Here is a 14,770-nt window from a genome sequence, read left to right as displayed (position 1 = left end):
GGACAAAGGTCCTCATGGTTGACCTGCACAGTAAAGCTAACCCACGTAGTTGCAGTGTTAACACTGACTCGCAGGTTTAGGCCATTGTGTGCCTGGACCTGACACTTCTGGAGGGCTAATAATGTACAATCGTATAGTACAGTAGGTGGCGCTTCTTGGGGCTGTCCCATAAGACTCGTCGGTCAGCCGGCGTTTGCTGAGGCGGTATCGGTACTAATTTCTTCGTCTTGGCCCTTCCTCCTAAGGTCCAGCTCCATCCCTTTCCTTCGCAACCATGCACGTTTGTATTTTCTGGGTGACGTGCTATCTGGTTTGTGGAAGCCCGGTGTTGCGTGGATGAGTGCGTGGAGCCGAGTAGGGTTGCCAACGGCAACGCGGCATCGACCGCCGGCTGGTGCCTTATTCGGAGAGCGGTCCGAAAATGAGACAGCGTCACACAACGCCGACCGATAAGCCTCAGCGGCGCATCCGAATCAGCATGCATTGTATACTCTCTCTGCCAATCGCGCTCGTCCAGGCTGCTCGGACTTGTCCATAACAATGAACATGTGCCAGCTTAATCACAAGCCGGACCTCCGGCTATCGCTCCGACGCTTGCTTCTTCGCTCTGTAGATCCCGATCAAGGCAAAAATGCTACTCGTGGTGGCGTCCTTTAAGCGGCATTGACGGCAAGTCAGTGCCGGCAGATGCGTGAGTGCCGCTATCAAGCCATGGCTATCTCACACCCTCAGATTACTTGTCAGCTTCCGTCCAGTGCGTATACGAGCTCCACCCCCGCTCTTGAACCCGCTCTTTGTCTCTTCACGAGCTGTAGGCAGCATCCAGTCCTACATACAGTCATGAGTCGTCAAAAGGTTCATCGCCTGGCTCGATGTCGTCACTGGGTATCTTCAGCAACGTTTCTTTGCGCTCGTGCTAATGCGAGCTGATGGTATCCGGCTGAGCTGTCCATGGAGCACGAAACCTCGTGCGAAAGATCGATGCGACGGTCGTCACATAGCGCTGTGTCGCCGTCTCAGCACTGAGTAATGCTTACATTTCAGGAACGAATGAAGCTTTTCGCCTGTAAACGGATGCCCCTGGCCTGGAATTCAGTGCGATTTTCGCTGTCTTCACGTTCCTGGGTATTGCCAACGGTCCCGCTGCCTCATTGTCGTTTGTGCCAACATTCTAAGCGCGTGCGATAACTCTCGCGACGATTAACGCGACAAACTGCGAGCTATATCTAGTCATCCACTTGGTGCCTGGAAACCGCAGACGCTCCACGCTTCCTGGCGGGTTATGTTATTTCCGTATGCATGTCCACAGTCCACATTTTTGCTTATTCCTATCGCTGTCTTCTTCCAGCGCCGTGACGAGAAGTGCCGACTTAGCAATAATGCACGGTTGACCCACTTGCAGAAAGTTCTTTGGTCTCGATTGAGATAGAGGTTTCAGGCTCAGTCGGAATTGATATATGAAATATACTTTTCTTCTGGTTATCCATTAGTTTGTGAGAAGTGTGCTTCTAGTTTAAATGGCGTCGTTATTTAAACTCAAATGCGTAAACTTAGTTTCGGCTAATTTCATATTAGAAGTTTATTTTGGTTTTTAACGTTTTGAGTTCTTGATAATTGGTGGACCACCGTCCAAGGCCGTGTATATGAACTCCGTTAGAGGTTAGATTTGTATTGCATATTTCAGCTTGAACTCCAGTTGTGCTCTACAAATAAATCTACTTATTGCGACCTAGGGTAAAGACGGCGGCTCAACAGCCGAAGTCGCGATATCTCGAGCGCGCATCGATTGCCTTTTGATAAATTACCGAGATAAGTAAGAAAGGATAGATGTACTAAAGTTACCAGTAATATTTGCAAACGTGTTCGCAAGTATCTCCTGAGTAAAAGAGCTGGCTCAAGCGCATATATATGTTCATCTGCCAACCACAATGCGAATTAAGTCATTGAAGACAAAGCTCATGGCCTACCTGCCCGAAATAAGCTCTCAAGTGCTGTACGACGCGGATTGCCTGGCCATCGCGGATCGGGACTGTAAATCCCTCTTCATTGTGTGGATAGAACGCATCGAGCGATTGCTCCTTCCTCGGACGCACAATCGGTATACCAAGCCCGCCTACCAACCATCACAAAATCTATTCGACAGCTCTTTATAAACACGTACATATTTCTACAAGAAGCCTTCTATCCTCTACTATCAGTACTACCCAACTACTCTTGCTCCTTTCTTAGAACCTCGCGCGTTCTATCAAAGCAATTGCGACATTATGAGACCCGCGTCATTGAAACTCCGTAATGTCGGGATATTTGGTATTAGGACAACGTCGGATATGGTATCATTACGCTTTGGATATTGAGTGCTGGAAAAATCCCACACATATCGAGCCTGTCTAGTTGAACATTCTCAGCACTGGACCATACTTGCATAACTAAGTTATCCCAAGCCCTGTTATTACGTCATGAGTCCTATTTGCGGAGAACTCCCGACGAGCCTCACGGCGGGTGGCGCGATTCCCGCCCAACGAAGGCTCATCCGCCAAAACAGGTTCCGGGCCAGAAACCGACCGGGTCGGATTCGTGATACCGTAAGACCGGGCCGGGCTGTAAGTCTACATTCAGAACCGGCAAGATTTGACCGAACCGGTTTGCACTCTGAGGCCTACTTTGGCGCCATCCGGAACAGTGAGTGACCAAATCTTAGAATCGTATAATAGCAGGGATATATCACATTGCCAGCTGTGCCTCTTGTCGCTGCGAATGCTCTGCACGAGCCGCATGTGTTGTACATCCCTGTAGCTTCCCTTCGACTCCTTCAGAAGAAGAATAGTACAGTGCTCTGATTTTTGGATCCAAGGTATGATACCATAGTCAGCCGTATTGTGTGCCTTCTGTGTATTACGAATTCTATTCCCTTCTTCCACCTCTTGCGTTCGTAATCAGGTAATTATTCCATTATCCGCCGCTACGAATGGCGGATGGCGGATATGGATACAATCAGCCATATCTGCTGACACTCGAGAATGAACGACCCACCAAATGCACTGTCCTTGCTGAGCAATGGCAAGAATAATCAGCACTGCCGGGTGGACGATGTAGCAGCCATGCGAGACTAGGAGTTCTTGGCTTGTCTATGTTAGCTCTACATTTATTTTATTTCAAGTTTATCAGGAGCCATTCCTGGTTCTTAGGTCAAATGAACATTACTCAACACCAAGCTGTGCATTCAGAACAGTATTTGGACGCGAATATGTATACAACGATACATCCAACTAAAGAATCAAAATGCGCAGCAAATCATCTGGTACAGTTGGAAGTTACGAATCGGCGGGGCCAAGATCTTCATGCATAGAAAGCGGCTTCCCTAAGCGAGCGACATCCCATTCAATCTTGAGAAAAGCTCTGCCTCCATTCTTTTCGCGGCTTCTGGACCACTCATGATCTCGCCCACCATATCACTTCCATGTGGGAAATCAGTCTCAAAAATTGGTTCTCCAGCGCCTCTCATATTGGCCAATACTGCTTGGCGAAAGTGCCACCGAAGAAGCTTATCGCTTGCACTCAGCTCTCGGATCTCTACAAACAGGGTCAAGTAATCTACCGCCTATATCGAGAACGTCCTCCATGAAAGTCACTACCTTGTAATCATCATCCACATTGATAGAAAAGCTAAAGTTATCAAACTCCTCATGGACGTGGGATCTCATAAGCAATCCATTCTGACATGAGTTGGTCCCAGTATCATGTTCGTCTTCTCTATTTGTAATCCACCGAGAAAAACCATTCGCACTAAACCATAGTTCACCCGACAGTGGAAATATGCAAATGGTATGTTCTCCAATTATCTGCATCAACGCGACTTCTGGGGTTGACAGCGCCCGTTATCACGCACTTCCCGTCTCTTTCACGAACACGCGGTCGACATTTTTCATCTCTACCGGAGACTGTGTACGAAGGTACTCGTGTTATGCACCACTCTTTAGTGATTAATATTCTGCCTGTCTTGATTTTAGTAGCCGTCCTATACTCAAACCCATGCAAAATCTATTACCGTCTGGAGATAGAGGCTTTATATCATACAGTCCGGGTTGGAGTGGTTCGTCTGTTGGTCTCAGGGGTATCTCGCTACCCCGTAAAATACGTCATATGGGGAATTCGAAATGATGAGAATCTCAAGTGCTGACAAAAATGTTCTTTCCGTAAAAGATGAAGTTGACTTAAGTCCACCGAGTGCCTTATCCGGTCTTGAACTGTCGAAAAAATGGACGTCTCGACCTAAAGTCGTGTTGCGAGACATGAAGTACCGATGTGGTCAATCGCCGAGTTAATTAATGATAGATACCTGCCAGGTATATCAAGGGAATCCGAGGTTAGCATTGCACTTTAGTATCTACTGAGTAGAATAGTCGTCAAAATGGGATGAGAATAATGGAGAGCCCGTTAAAGTAAATTAGGCCAACGATCCGTCAAGTCGTCAACTTCGACTTGTTCCTCGGCTACTGCTGCTAGTTGTCCTGTACTGATTGTAGATTACTAGCAATGCAAATAGACACGGAATTGCTGAGAGTGAAGTCTGAGCAGGCTCTTGAAATTGGTTGGTTGCCTGACAGACAGTTGGACTCTAAGAATAAATACTTAGCTGCTTGCGGAGGGTTGCGGCTTCGACGACCTTCGCAATATAAGTTGAGGAGGCGCGTACGTTTACAGAAGGGGAATGCTAAGTACTAACAGTCACCTTGAGGATAGAATCGCATAGATTGTCCATTCTTCTTGTACTTTACAATAAAGTGCTTCTAAAGTTTGAGTCGGTCCAGATCCTTTCATCCGCCTCAGCCTCATATATCCACTCTGCGGTTCTTTATATTTTGGCAGTAAAATCCACAGTCTGCGTTATAAACCACGGGTACGTTTCGAGTGCGTGGAGTATACGGTTAACTCCATAACTCCCCTGAGATATCCTTAACCATAATATAATTTTGTAGTTACTATATACTGTAAACATGTAAAATCCGCAATGCAAGAAACAAAGCAAATCCATACCGGCAAAATAAACCACAAATCACGCCAAAACCAGGTCCATTCCGTGCACACCCTTCAATAGTAATATTATACTGTTACCCCATTACCCAAAAACCAATAGGTTATCGCAAACCACCGCTACCATATAATCATCTAAACCTACTCGATAAAGCCCACCCGCTGAGGCGTGGGCTCGTCTTCATCTTGCCCAGACACAGCCTCCGCGTTCCTATCACGCGTCTGAGATTCGACGAGCAGTGCTTGCGCAACCTGATTCTCACTCGCGAGCTCGTTCAGGAACTTATATTGCTCTCCACGGGAGAAGTAAAACGGTCTGACGCGGTCGGACTCGCTGGCATTCATAAACGTCTTGACTACATTCTCGGTCACTAAGACGTACTTCGTACTAGACTCTGGTAATTCATAGTTCACGTTTAGCAGTAGGCGTGCCATGATGCCTTTCAATCCACGAGCACCGGTACCTTGCTCCAGTGCACCTTTGGCGAGCGCCTGCAGCGCGGGCGTAGTAAACTTCAACTCTACCCCAAACATCTTGAATGAATGCTCATACTGCTTCATAATAGAGTTCTTGGGCTCCGTAATAATTCGCAACATATCTGCCTCGGAGAGGGGCAGTAGCGGCGAGATATGTGGGATTCGGCCAACGAGCTCTGGAATCATGCCGTACTTGGTAAGATCCTGAACTTCGACATAATTAAGCACATGCGCGTTCGACGGCATGAAAAATTTGCCCATAGCCGCAGTACCGGGAACGGCTTTGAATCCAATTGCCTGCAAAAATTGTATTAGCATCTATCTCCAATCGACGAATACTCTTCAACGACCTACATGTTTATCCGACACCCGCTCTTCAATAATATTCTCTAGTCCGACAAATGCGCCTGATAAGACGAAGAGAATGTTATTCGTATTAACTGTATACGACTCCTTTGTCTGGCCTGCCGTGCCGGACTTGCGAGTTACGGTCACGGTCGATCCTTCAAGCATCTGCAGTAGCGCCTGCTGAACACCCTATATCGAAGCTACTTAGTACAGCCCCCTCGTAATCAAAAATCACACCAACATATACATACCTCTCCCGAGATATCCTTGGTGGATGAGAATCCCACCCGAGCTGGTTTCGCGAGCTTATCGCACTCGTCCAGGACGACGATTCCGAACTCGGCCTTCTCGACATCGTAGTCCGCGCTCGCAAGTAGGCGTTGAATACAGATATCCACATCGTCGCCGATATATCCAGCCTGAGTCAGCGAAGTACAGTCGACCATCGCAAACGGCACACCTAACACCTTGGCGACAGTCTGCATGAGCAAGGTCTTTCCGCTACCCGTCGGTCCAAGAAGTAATACGTTGGTCTTCTCCAGCACCGGCGTATCATCCTCCTCTGCTTCCGCAACTATCATGCGTTAGCACATTATGTAGTCCTCTAGTACCATCGATACTCACCAAAGAACGCCTTCGGCTGTATAGGCTGTACTGACTCATCCGGAATATCTTCGATAATAGCATCACTGCGTAGCCTGCTATCGAAATCCTTCCGCATTCTCCGTTTGCGATCTTCTAAGTTCTGCGCACGCAAGTAGTGATTATACACAGCAACAGAAATCACCATTTTTGCGTGCTCCTGTCCAATCACGTAGTTGTCAAGATACGCCTTAATCGCACGTGGGCTCAAATGCTGCTGGTTGCTATATGTGAACATTGGCACGGTGGACGCTCTCCGGAACAGTGGGCCAGAAGGACGCACGCCCGTCATGTACGAGCTCGAAAATCCTTCGCCATTAGAATCTCGCGAAGACGAATGTCGACGAAACGTGCAGATCGAGGTAGTCCTAAGCGATCCAGAAGAGATGAGGCGCGATCCGGCGGGTGAACGCAGCCGCCCCGGACCAATGAATGCGCAGGCTGGACGCAGCCGCGAGAGTGCCATATTGTCGCTGCTATCTGATTTCTTAATTTGGAAGTGCGAACGGTACGAATGAGGTGAATTATGGGGATAAGAGTGAGCAATGGTCGGGAGCGCGTTGATTGACTGGCGATGATGATCAAGGCACGGCTGGGAGTTTGGCGTCACAAACTGGGTTCGGGTAGGGCCGATTTCAATGCAGTGCACCCCCCACCATATAGTGTGGCCAACAAAGCGGTTGCTCCAGTCATGGAATGAGATGGCTTGTATTCATTGAACACCTACGAATTGCCACTGAAATCTAGAGAAGACTCCATGGAAAATATCTCTAGCTAATCATATTTATAGCCATCGCACAAACAACATTAAATAAACTCTTTTTGTCAAAAATTACAAAATACTGTTAGAATCGTTTGACATATCGCTCCACTCTTTATAAACCAACGTATAATTATGCTTTGCCATATTATCCTTGATCGCTTAAGCGGCCTCAGCAGCCATCTTCTCACCCTTGGCAATCGCATCCTCAATGCCACCAACCATATAGAAAGCTGCTTCAGGAAGATGGTCGTGCTTGCCCTCGAGAATCTCCTTGAAAGACTTGATGGTCTCCTTCAAAGGAACGAGACGACCCTCGATACCAGTGAAGACATGGGCGACAGTGAAAGGCTGGGAAAGGAATCGCTGGATCTTTCGGGCACGCTCGACAATGAGCTTGTCACTCTCAGACAGCTCATCCATACCCAAGATAGCAATGATATCCTGGAGCGACTTGTAGGCCTGGAGAGTCTGCTGGACCTGAGTGGCAACGTAGTAATGCTCCTCACCAACAACGGAGGCATCGAGCAGACGCGATTTCGAGTCTAGAGGGTCGACGGCAGGGTAGATACCCAACTCAGAGATACCTCGGGACAAGACAGTAGTCGCGTCCAAGTGAGCGAAGGTAGTAGCGGGCGCAGGATCAGTCAAATCGTCAGCAGGGACATACACGGCCTGGACGGAAGTAACGGATCCCTTTCGGGTGGTAGTGATACGCTCTTGTAACAGACCCATATCTGTGGCAAGAGTTGGCTGATAACCGACGGCAGAGGGAATACGACCCAAGAGGGCGGACACCTCGGAACCGGCCTGAGTGAAACGGAAAATGTTGTCAATGAAGAGTAACACATCCTGTCCCTCCTCGTCACGGAAGTACTCAGCGACGGTCAAACCGGTAAGAGCGACACGTGCACGAGCACCAGGAGGCTCGTTCATCTGGCCGAAGACGAGAGACACCTTGGACTCGCCCTCGAGATTAATGACACCGGTCTCAATCATCTCACGGTACAAATCATTACCCTCACGGGTCCGCTCACCAACACCAGTGAATACGGAGAAACCACCGTGAGCCTTGGCAATGTTGTTAATGAGCTCCTGAATGAACACAGTCTTACCGACACCTGCACCACCGAAGAGACCAATTTTACCTCCGCGTGCATAGGGGGCAAGCAAGTCGACGACCTTGATACCAGTCTCTAGAACCTCGGCCTCAGTCGACTGGTCAACGAACTCTGGGGGTTCGGCGTGAATGGGGAGGTACTTGGTAGCCTTGATAGGTCCACGCTCATCAATGGGCTCACCAATGACCTGAATCAATTAACATATACTCATTCATCCATAATATTCAGAAATGCACATACATTGATAATTCGGCCAAGAGTTCCTCGGCCAACAGGGATGGTGATGGGGGCGCCAGTGTCGAGAACCTTCTGGCCACGGACAAGACCTTCAGTACCGTCCATAGCAATCGTGCGGACAGTGTTCTCACCAAGGTGCTGTGCGACTTCGAGAATCAAACGGTCACCAGTAACGTCCTGGACCTCGAGTGCGTTCAAAATCTACACGCTGCAGCATCAGCCCAATTATTCTATAATCAATCCAGTTAAAGAGGCTGACATACTGCCGGTAGGTTGTCCTGATCGAACTGAACGTCGACGACGGCACCGATAACGGATCTACCCAATTCGTTAGCGCCGCTAATTCTTCCCGATTGATATATTCCCAAGAGCTATCCCACAACGATCGAGCGAGCAACACGTATAACGCTGCATAGCAACATAATAGCACATTATCCATTCAATACTAAGTGCCGTGTGGATCGGATTAAATCGCATCGCGACCCCAACCACTAAAAAAATCCCGACAAGTTCGCAAGAAATTGACGATTCCACACAACCCAATTCATCACCAAACACAACAATCCATCTCTTTTCGTTATATTGCTATGCCGATATCGTTGCTCCTCTCGCAGATGGTAGCGTAGAAGGGGAACCGGAAGTGACCTACCGAATGGAGCCGATGGTAGTGGCCTCCGTTGCAAGACCCCGGAAGGAGAACTTGCTGGACGTGGGCACGGCATTGAAGAAGCGGTTATTCGCCCGGGCAGCACGGAAAGCCGCGTTCGACAGACGGGGGATGAGACGAGGAACAGGCATTGTTGAGCCAACGTAGAGTGGAGAGATACTGGGCGAGAAAGCGAAGAGGGGGAAAAAGCAGCGGGAAGAGGACAGGAAGTGTATGTTTCGACGGCCCGGCCCAACCAGCCAACCGTAGGCGGTCCTCGCACGATCGCAGTCCTCGTCCCGGAAACCCTACCCTGCACTCGCTACCCACAAATTTTCTTCGATGCCGCGCTAATATAACGCTTGCGCCTCATCCACATTGGCGGCTCCACATTTATGTATGTAGCTTCGCAACCGTCCCTGGCCCTGACCAATCAGCTGTGACAGCCACGCAGATTATCCCGAGGCGGAACACTCACAAATCGCTCGCACTTCTGCCGCACTCTCAAAAATGTCATGGTATTTACGCACTCAATTGCGCCAGCACATGGCGGCAGCTTATAATGCACAGAGGCTTTTTCGAGGTTCATCCCGTCGTCGCATTTGAAGAACTGCGAACGGTAAAACTGCGCGACGGTAAATCACAGACTCCGATATATGCAGAGTTATAATTACAACAGTTTGTGTATTGGCCCACGAAGTTGTTGCGTAAGTGGATTAGTCATTTCAGCGTATCATCATTATCTGTACAACTACTAGCCTTGGAGGGAATGTACAAAATAGTTCGTTAGAACCAATCAAACTACCAATGCTCTGGCCCAATTTCAACGCTGTTCACATCCACACCAGCCGTGAACCACCTCTCCTCCTCCGTAATCTTCAAATCATTACCGCTCATCTGTCTTTACGTTTAATTAGCCTGATACCGTGCCTTCGAGTCCATAGATCACAATGCTCACCGCTTCTGCATCCGTCCATCAGCAGCAAACGTCCAATCTTCAAGACCATACGTCCGATACCAGCTCTTCTCCTTCACATCCCACCACTCGTACCAAAACTGCACGGCAATCTTATTGTCAGTAAACGCAAATAGTTCTTTCCGAAGACGATACTGGGTCTCTTTGGCCCATTTCTGTGTCAGAAATTGTTCGATCTCGTCATGGCCATTCACGAATGTCGTGCGATTACGCCAAATAGAGTCCTCGGTGTAGGCTTTCGTTACTCTTGCAGGGTCCCTAAGAAGTCAGTTAATACGCTGGCACCAAGTAGAGCTGGCATTTAACCCACATCGTATTCCAGAGATCCTGTGCAATCTTGACCTTCTTCTCCGCAATCTCTCGCGTGAATGGCGGAGTCAAAGCCATAGTACTTGCTGCCCTGGCCGTGCTCGAGCTCGAAAACATCGGCGTAGCGGGTGCGAACGCTGTTGATGTGCGGCGGATTCGTAGGAGTAATCGGGCTACTTGCATTGACGATTGTGAATCCGTAACCACTGAGTGCAAATTGAGCATTAAATATCATTAATTATCAATACAGTGACTCAACGACCAATGTCATCGGCGATCGACCGCCGTAAAATTGCGCAGGGAACGGCGTTTAAGCGTCAGCTTCAGTCGTCGAATTTGTGCGGCGTAAAGGGTGTGGCGCCATCAGTGGCTTAGTATGATTCATCCGCAGTATTCCTCAGCCATCATTATACTGTTTAGTCGAAAAAGGGGAAGCAAGTGTACTAAGAGATGGTTATTTGGTATGAAACGTTATGTGGCATAGCACGTCTTTTGGGAGCTTATGGGCACTGATTGCCACCCGATATCGACCTCACTCTAAACATGAAAATCTACTGAACTGTTGGACATTTTCAATCATTATCTACACGAAACAAAACTTCCTCTAACAACTCTTTACAAAGAACTCGAACGCCTCTATATCTCAATTTAATCCTTTTGCTTAACTAGCGCCTCCCGTGCCGCATCCTTCGTCATCCATTTATACCACCAAAATGACGGCACAATAGTCGCCGCATGCCATAGAGAATGCGCATCAATAGCATCCATCCAAGGCGGAAAGTCAAATAATTCCAGACTCATAGCAAATGTAAGTAAAATAACATTCCATAGTGGCCACAATGTCCAGAGTTCACGCTGTTTGGAATAGACGTCCGTCGGGAAGAAATAGTTGCAGATGGAGTAATAAACCCAAAGTAAGTTCTGGCAAATTCCAATTACGACATTGGCTATCATGTTATATGAATAAGAGAATTTGATAAAAGAAAGATAAAAAATGTGGCTACATAACGCCAAGCAGCAAACGATGGTGAATACGACACGTGCTTTCTCCATTTCTAGCCTGTCTAATCTGAAATTCCTTACTACGGCGAAATAAAAGCCACTCAGAATCGTTAGTCCTGCAGAGAAATAGTCCAATCGCTCGGTTAATACGAAGTCGCGGCAATGGAACACAGACGACCAAACCCACGCATTCATGCCAGTTATCGTGACCAGAAGATAGTACTTCCGCAGAAAGAAATTCGCACGCGCGTCATCTGGCGGTAGTGACTTTCGAAGATCATGAAAAGCAAGATAATGAGGTACAAAATTGATCATCGAGAACAGAACCGAGGCCGGCTCCTGAATACCTAGTAGCCGCTGAAATGGCCATTTTCCGTGGAATTGGAGCACAGGCTTGTCGTCGTCAATCCGCTGGGATGTAATTGACCGCTGGCATTGGTAATCACAGTTTTGTGTGCAATCCCAAAAAAAGGCTGTCAGGTATATCGGGAGCCTTGGGGGCGATCGCGAATTGCAGACCGTGGCGACGCAATTGTCGACGCAGTTTCGGAACTCAGAGAGGCGGTCGCCGGCCGAAGCACTTGCCGACGATGTGAGTGCCAGTAGGCCAATTGATATGAATATTGACGGTGACAGTCGCATTCCGTGAGAGTGTGACAGTGTGCTGGTCGGTCCAATTTGACTAAGTTTACTGTTGGCGGTTGTGATAGTTAACGTAGTTACTGTTCGTGTTGACGTCATTCATCAAGATGGAAGGTGAATTATAGAAAGTCACTTATCAGGTGATATCGTCGGTGACACATTTAACAATTTAGATCCCCTGAGCTAATCTAGATCAAGTACCGGGTACAGTAATTTGGGGGCTTTCTACTGCGACCTTCGTGGTACAAATACAGCCTGCCCACTCGCCTCAACTAAATGTGGTGGGGCTGTTGCGTTTCCTTGTCAACGTAACCGTCAACATATAACTGACGTGTCCGAATAGGATCCAATATCACAAGGTAACTGGGCTAGAATCTCCAAATAGAGCCAGACGTTGTTATATAGTTCTATATTTTTTACTTACTTGTTAGGCGCTTTTAGTTACATCACCGGACAATGACACCTTTGATGTTACCAGTCTGATTTAGGCTCGCCAACAAACGAGGATAACCGATTTTCGTTTGTTTACTTCCTGAATTCCACTCAAGGCCAGGCAGTTTGGAAATTGGTACACACATATAAATTTTGAGCATATATTGGATGGTCATGCAAACCTGCGTTTGGTAAATGGTTTGTGACGATCACTCACACCATCACGGCTTCACTGTTCTGGATCTGGCTCGTGAGTTGAATTGCTCGTGCCACTTTTATACGCGGACATATGGCTGACTTCTCTGAGACCATAAGCTTCGCATGCTACTTAGCCTCATCCGTCGTCAACGAATACGGCGCACAGCATCACATAGGTAGCTGGTAACAAGTCTTTTACAGACAACCATGGCAGGCAAGCCATGGTCCTACATAGCCTCTCGTGCCGGAGCCGCAGGTCGGAAGGCCGAGCCATCAGCACAGCATCACCGACGCATGCTATCAAAATACGATACACCACCATCATCTGACGAGCTTGATAGTATCCACACGCCATTGCCTACACCTATTAAAACTACCATTCCGGGAACGCCATCATCGTCAAAACGAAGGGGTTCGGCCTCCGGACTCAAGATCCAGAATTACGTGAGCTTTGAACAGTTTTCCAGATTTAGAATCTGATTAACCTAAGTGACAGATCCTTGGTCACTGTATCGGCAAAGGCGCATTTGGAGCCGTGTATACCGCTCTAAACATTTGGACTGGAGAGACTGTTGCTGCAAAGCAGATCAGTCTGTCTAATTTGCCAAAAGCAGAAATAAAAAAGATAATGGTACCTGATTGAGTAGGTTTTTGAGTTCGCATAAGCTAGCTAATAAGTTCTTAAACAGCTAGAGATAGATTTACTAAGAGCGCTCGATGTAAGTGTTCCGAATTTGTGACGGTTTAACATTCTCTGACGCCTAGTTAGCACCCAAATATTGTGCGATATCATGGTTTCGTTAAATCAGAAGACATTTTGTACATAATTCTAGAGTGATTGACAAACATTATATCTTGTTAAGCTATCCTTCTAATTGCGACATAGATATTGCGAGAACGGTTCACTCACATTTATCAGCAAAGACTTTGGGACAATCTCCGAACACCTCGTCGCCATTTACATAGCACAAGTCCTACAAGGCCTCGTCTATCTCCACGACCAAGGCGTAATTCACCGCGATATCAAAGGCGCAAATATTCTCACAACCAAAGAAGGTATAGTAAAACTGGCTGATTTCGGCGTTGCTACTCGCGCGTCAGATGATCCGCAGGTTGTCGGCACGCCAAATTGGATGGCCCCCGAAATCATATTGCTACACGGAGCCACGTCCGCGTCAGATATTTGGAGCGTTGGGTGCACAATTATAGAACTGATAAACGCAAAGCCGCCGTATAATGAATTGGAACAAATGCAGGCGTTGTATCGGATAGTGCATGATGAGCACCCACCATTTCCCGGCTCAATCAGTCCGCTGTTGCATGATTTCCTTACGCGGTGCTTTCATAGAGAACCAGCTCGTCGCGCATCTGCTCGTGATTTATTGAGGCATGCGTGGATTAGATATGCGCGGTTTCCCGATGAATCAGGCACGGCTGCGCGGCGATCCATGCCGCCGACACCGTCATCGAGTCGCTCGGAAGTCAGATCGCCGCGGCATACTAACGGTCGCGGCGTGCAGGTGCTTGGGCAGTCGCGGCAATATCTGCATCTGAATTCTGCGGCCGGTGGTGATCAAGTTGCGTTGAACGAAAAACAGGCTGTCTTGGAAACTAAATTGAGTCTGTACTCGGAGGAAGCGTCTCGCACTAGTGCTCAAGTCGGCGAGAACTGGGATAATGATTTCGAAATCAAGGATATTCCTCGCAATTTCACGAAGAATATCACAACAAGATTCCGATTACCGACGACGTTAGTTCCCAGATTCGTCGAGTTTGACTCGGAGAATAGCAATAATTGGGATATGGATTTCGAAGGCGACTTGAAGATAAAGGTATTGCGGTGATACAGGGGATGAATAAGTGTTCCTGTTTTGTACGAATTTTGCATGGTTACGATTGTGTTTGCACATGCTTTGGAGTCTAAAAGGATTGTCTTGGTTTGTCATTTG

General features: G+C 47.8%; 6 protein-coding genes across 6 annotated transcripts; 1 reads left to right on the top strand and 5 right to left on the bottom strand.

Annotated features, from left to right (window-relative positions):
• Positions 1–3,358: 3,358 nt before the first annotated feature.
• V1508DRAFT_403995 (uncharacterized protein) lies at positions 3,359–4,291 on the bottom strand (the record flags this gene model as incomplete). The annotated part of the gene is given in 5 exon segments (XM_066938598.1): positions 3,359–3,559; positions 3,579–3,829; positions 3,855–3,992; positions 4,046–4,115; positions 4,136–4,291. The coding sequence occupies 5 exon segments, from the start codon at positions 4,289–4,291 to the stop codon at positions 3,359–3,361; spliced, it is 816 nt and encodes a 271-aa protein (XP_066796225.1).
• An 881-nt stretch (positions 4,292–5,172) lies between these two features.
• V1508DRAFT_403994 (P-loop containing nucleoside triphosphate hydrolase protein) lies at positions 5,173–6,790 on the bottom strand (the record flags this gene model as incomplete). The annotated part of the gene is made up of 4 exons (XM_066938597.1): positions 5,173–5,805; positions 5,863–6,045; positions 6,108–6,430; positions 6,481–6,790. 4 exons carry the CDS (start codon positions 6,788–6,790, stop codon positions 5,173–5,175), a joined length of 1,449 nt encoding a protein of 482 aa, XP_066796224.1.
• Positions 6,791–7,190: 400 nt separating this feature from the next.
• On the bottom strand, positions 7,191–9,542 carry V1508DRAFT_416316 (P-loop containing nucleoside triphosphate hydrolase protein). Its single transcript, XM_066940185.1, has 4 exons — positions 9,266–9,542; positions 8,880–8,934; positions 8,620–8,817; positions 7,191–8,566 (listed from the first exon to the last, which is right to left on the bottom strand). The coding sequence occupies exons 1-4, from the start codon at positions 9,412–9,414 to the stop codon at positions 7,421–7,423; spliced, it is 1,548 nt and encodes a 515-aa protein (XP_066796223.1). The 5' UTR covers positions 9,415–9,542; the 3' UTR covers positions 7,191–7,420.
• Positions 9,543–10,063: 521 nt separating this feature from the next.
• V1508DRAFT_353866 (uncharacterized protein) lies at positions 10,064–10,625 on the bottom strand (the record flags this gene model as incomplete). Its single annotated transcript, XM_066936892.1, has 3 exons — positions 10,064–10,163; positions 10,221–10,496; positions 10,549–10,625. 3 exons carry the CDS (start codon positions 10,623–10,625, stop codon positions 10,064–10,066), a joined length of 453 nt encoding a protein of 150 aa, XP_066796222.1.
• Positions 10,626–11,097: 472 nt separating this feature from the next.
• On the bottom strand, positions 11,098–12,326 carry V1508DRAFT_416312 (Per1-like-domain-containing protein). Its single transcript, XM_066940184.1, has one exon. It carries the CDS (start codon positions 12,288–12,290, stop codon positions 11,196–11,198), a length of 1,095 nt encoding a protein of 364 aa, XP_066796221.1. The 5' UTR covers positions 12,291–12,326; the 3' UTR covers positions 11,098–11,195.
• A 379-nt stretch (positions 12,327–12,705) lies between these two features.
• Positions 12,706–14,759, top strand: V1508DRAFT_107647 (kinase-like domain-containing protein). The gene is made up of 6 exons (XM_066935850.1): positions 12,706–12,873; positions 12,939–13,265; positions 13,318–13,452; positions 13,511–13,540; positions 13,591–13,640; positions 13,708–14,759. Exons 2-6 carry the CDS (start codon positions 13,029–13,031, stop codon positions 14,663–14,665), a joined length of 1,410 nt encoding a protein of 469 aa, XP_066796220.1. The 5' UTR covers positions 12,706–12,873; positions 12,939–13,028; the 3' UTR covers positions 14,666–14,759.
• The last annotated feature ends 11 nt before the right edge of the window (positions 14,760–14,770 follow it).

The sequence above is a fragment of the Lipomyces doorenjongii genome, assembly GCF_038497915.1.
Source record: "Lipomyces doorenjongii strain NRRL Y-27504 unplaced genomic scaffold V1508scaffold_20, whole genome shotgun sequence".
NCBI classification, from domain to species: Eukaryota; Fungi; Ascomycota; class Lipomycetes; order Lipomycetales; family Lipomycetaceae; genus Lipomyces; species Lipomyces doorenjongii.
The sequence above is the reverse complement of the archived record's forward strand: the minus strand, read 5'-3'. Positions and strand labels throughout refer to the sequence as shown.

Coding starts and splice junctions, on each gene's coding strand:
- V1508DRAFT_416316 (XM_066940185.1), bottom strand. CDS start 9,414: ATGCCTGTTCCTCGTCTCATCCCCCGTCTGTCGAACGCGGCTTTCCGT. Junction 8,935..9,265: donor ACTACCATCGGCTCCATTCG/GTAGGTCACTTC, acceptor CGAATTGGGTAG/ATCCGTTATCGGTGCCGTCG. Junction 8,818..8,879: donor ATCAGGACAACCTACCGGCA/GTATGTCAGCCT, acceptor TGCAGCGTGTAG/ATTTTGAACGCACTCGAGGT.
- V1508DRAFT_416312 (XM_066940184.1), bottom strand. CDS start 12,290: ATGACGTCAACACGAACAGTAACTACGTTAACTATCACAACCGCCAAC.
- V1508DRAFT_107647 (XM_066935850.1), top strand. CDS start 13,029: ATGGCAGGCAAGCCATGGTCCTACATAGCCTCTCGTGCCGGAGCCGCA. Junction 13,453..13,510: donor CAGAAATAAAAAAGATAATG/GTACCTGATTGA, acceptor GTTCTTAAACAG/CTAGAGATAGATTTACTAAG. Junction 13,641..13,707: donor GTTAAATCAGAAGACATTTT/GTACATAATTCT, acceptor ATTGCGACATAG/ATATTGCGAGAACGGTTCAC.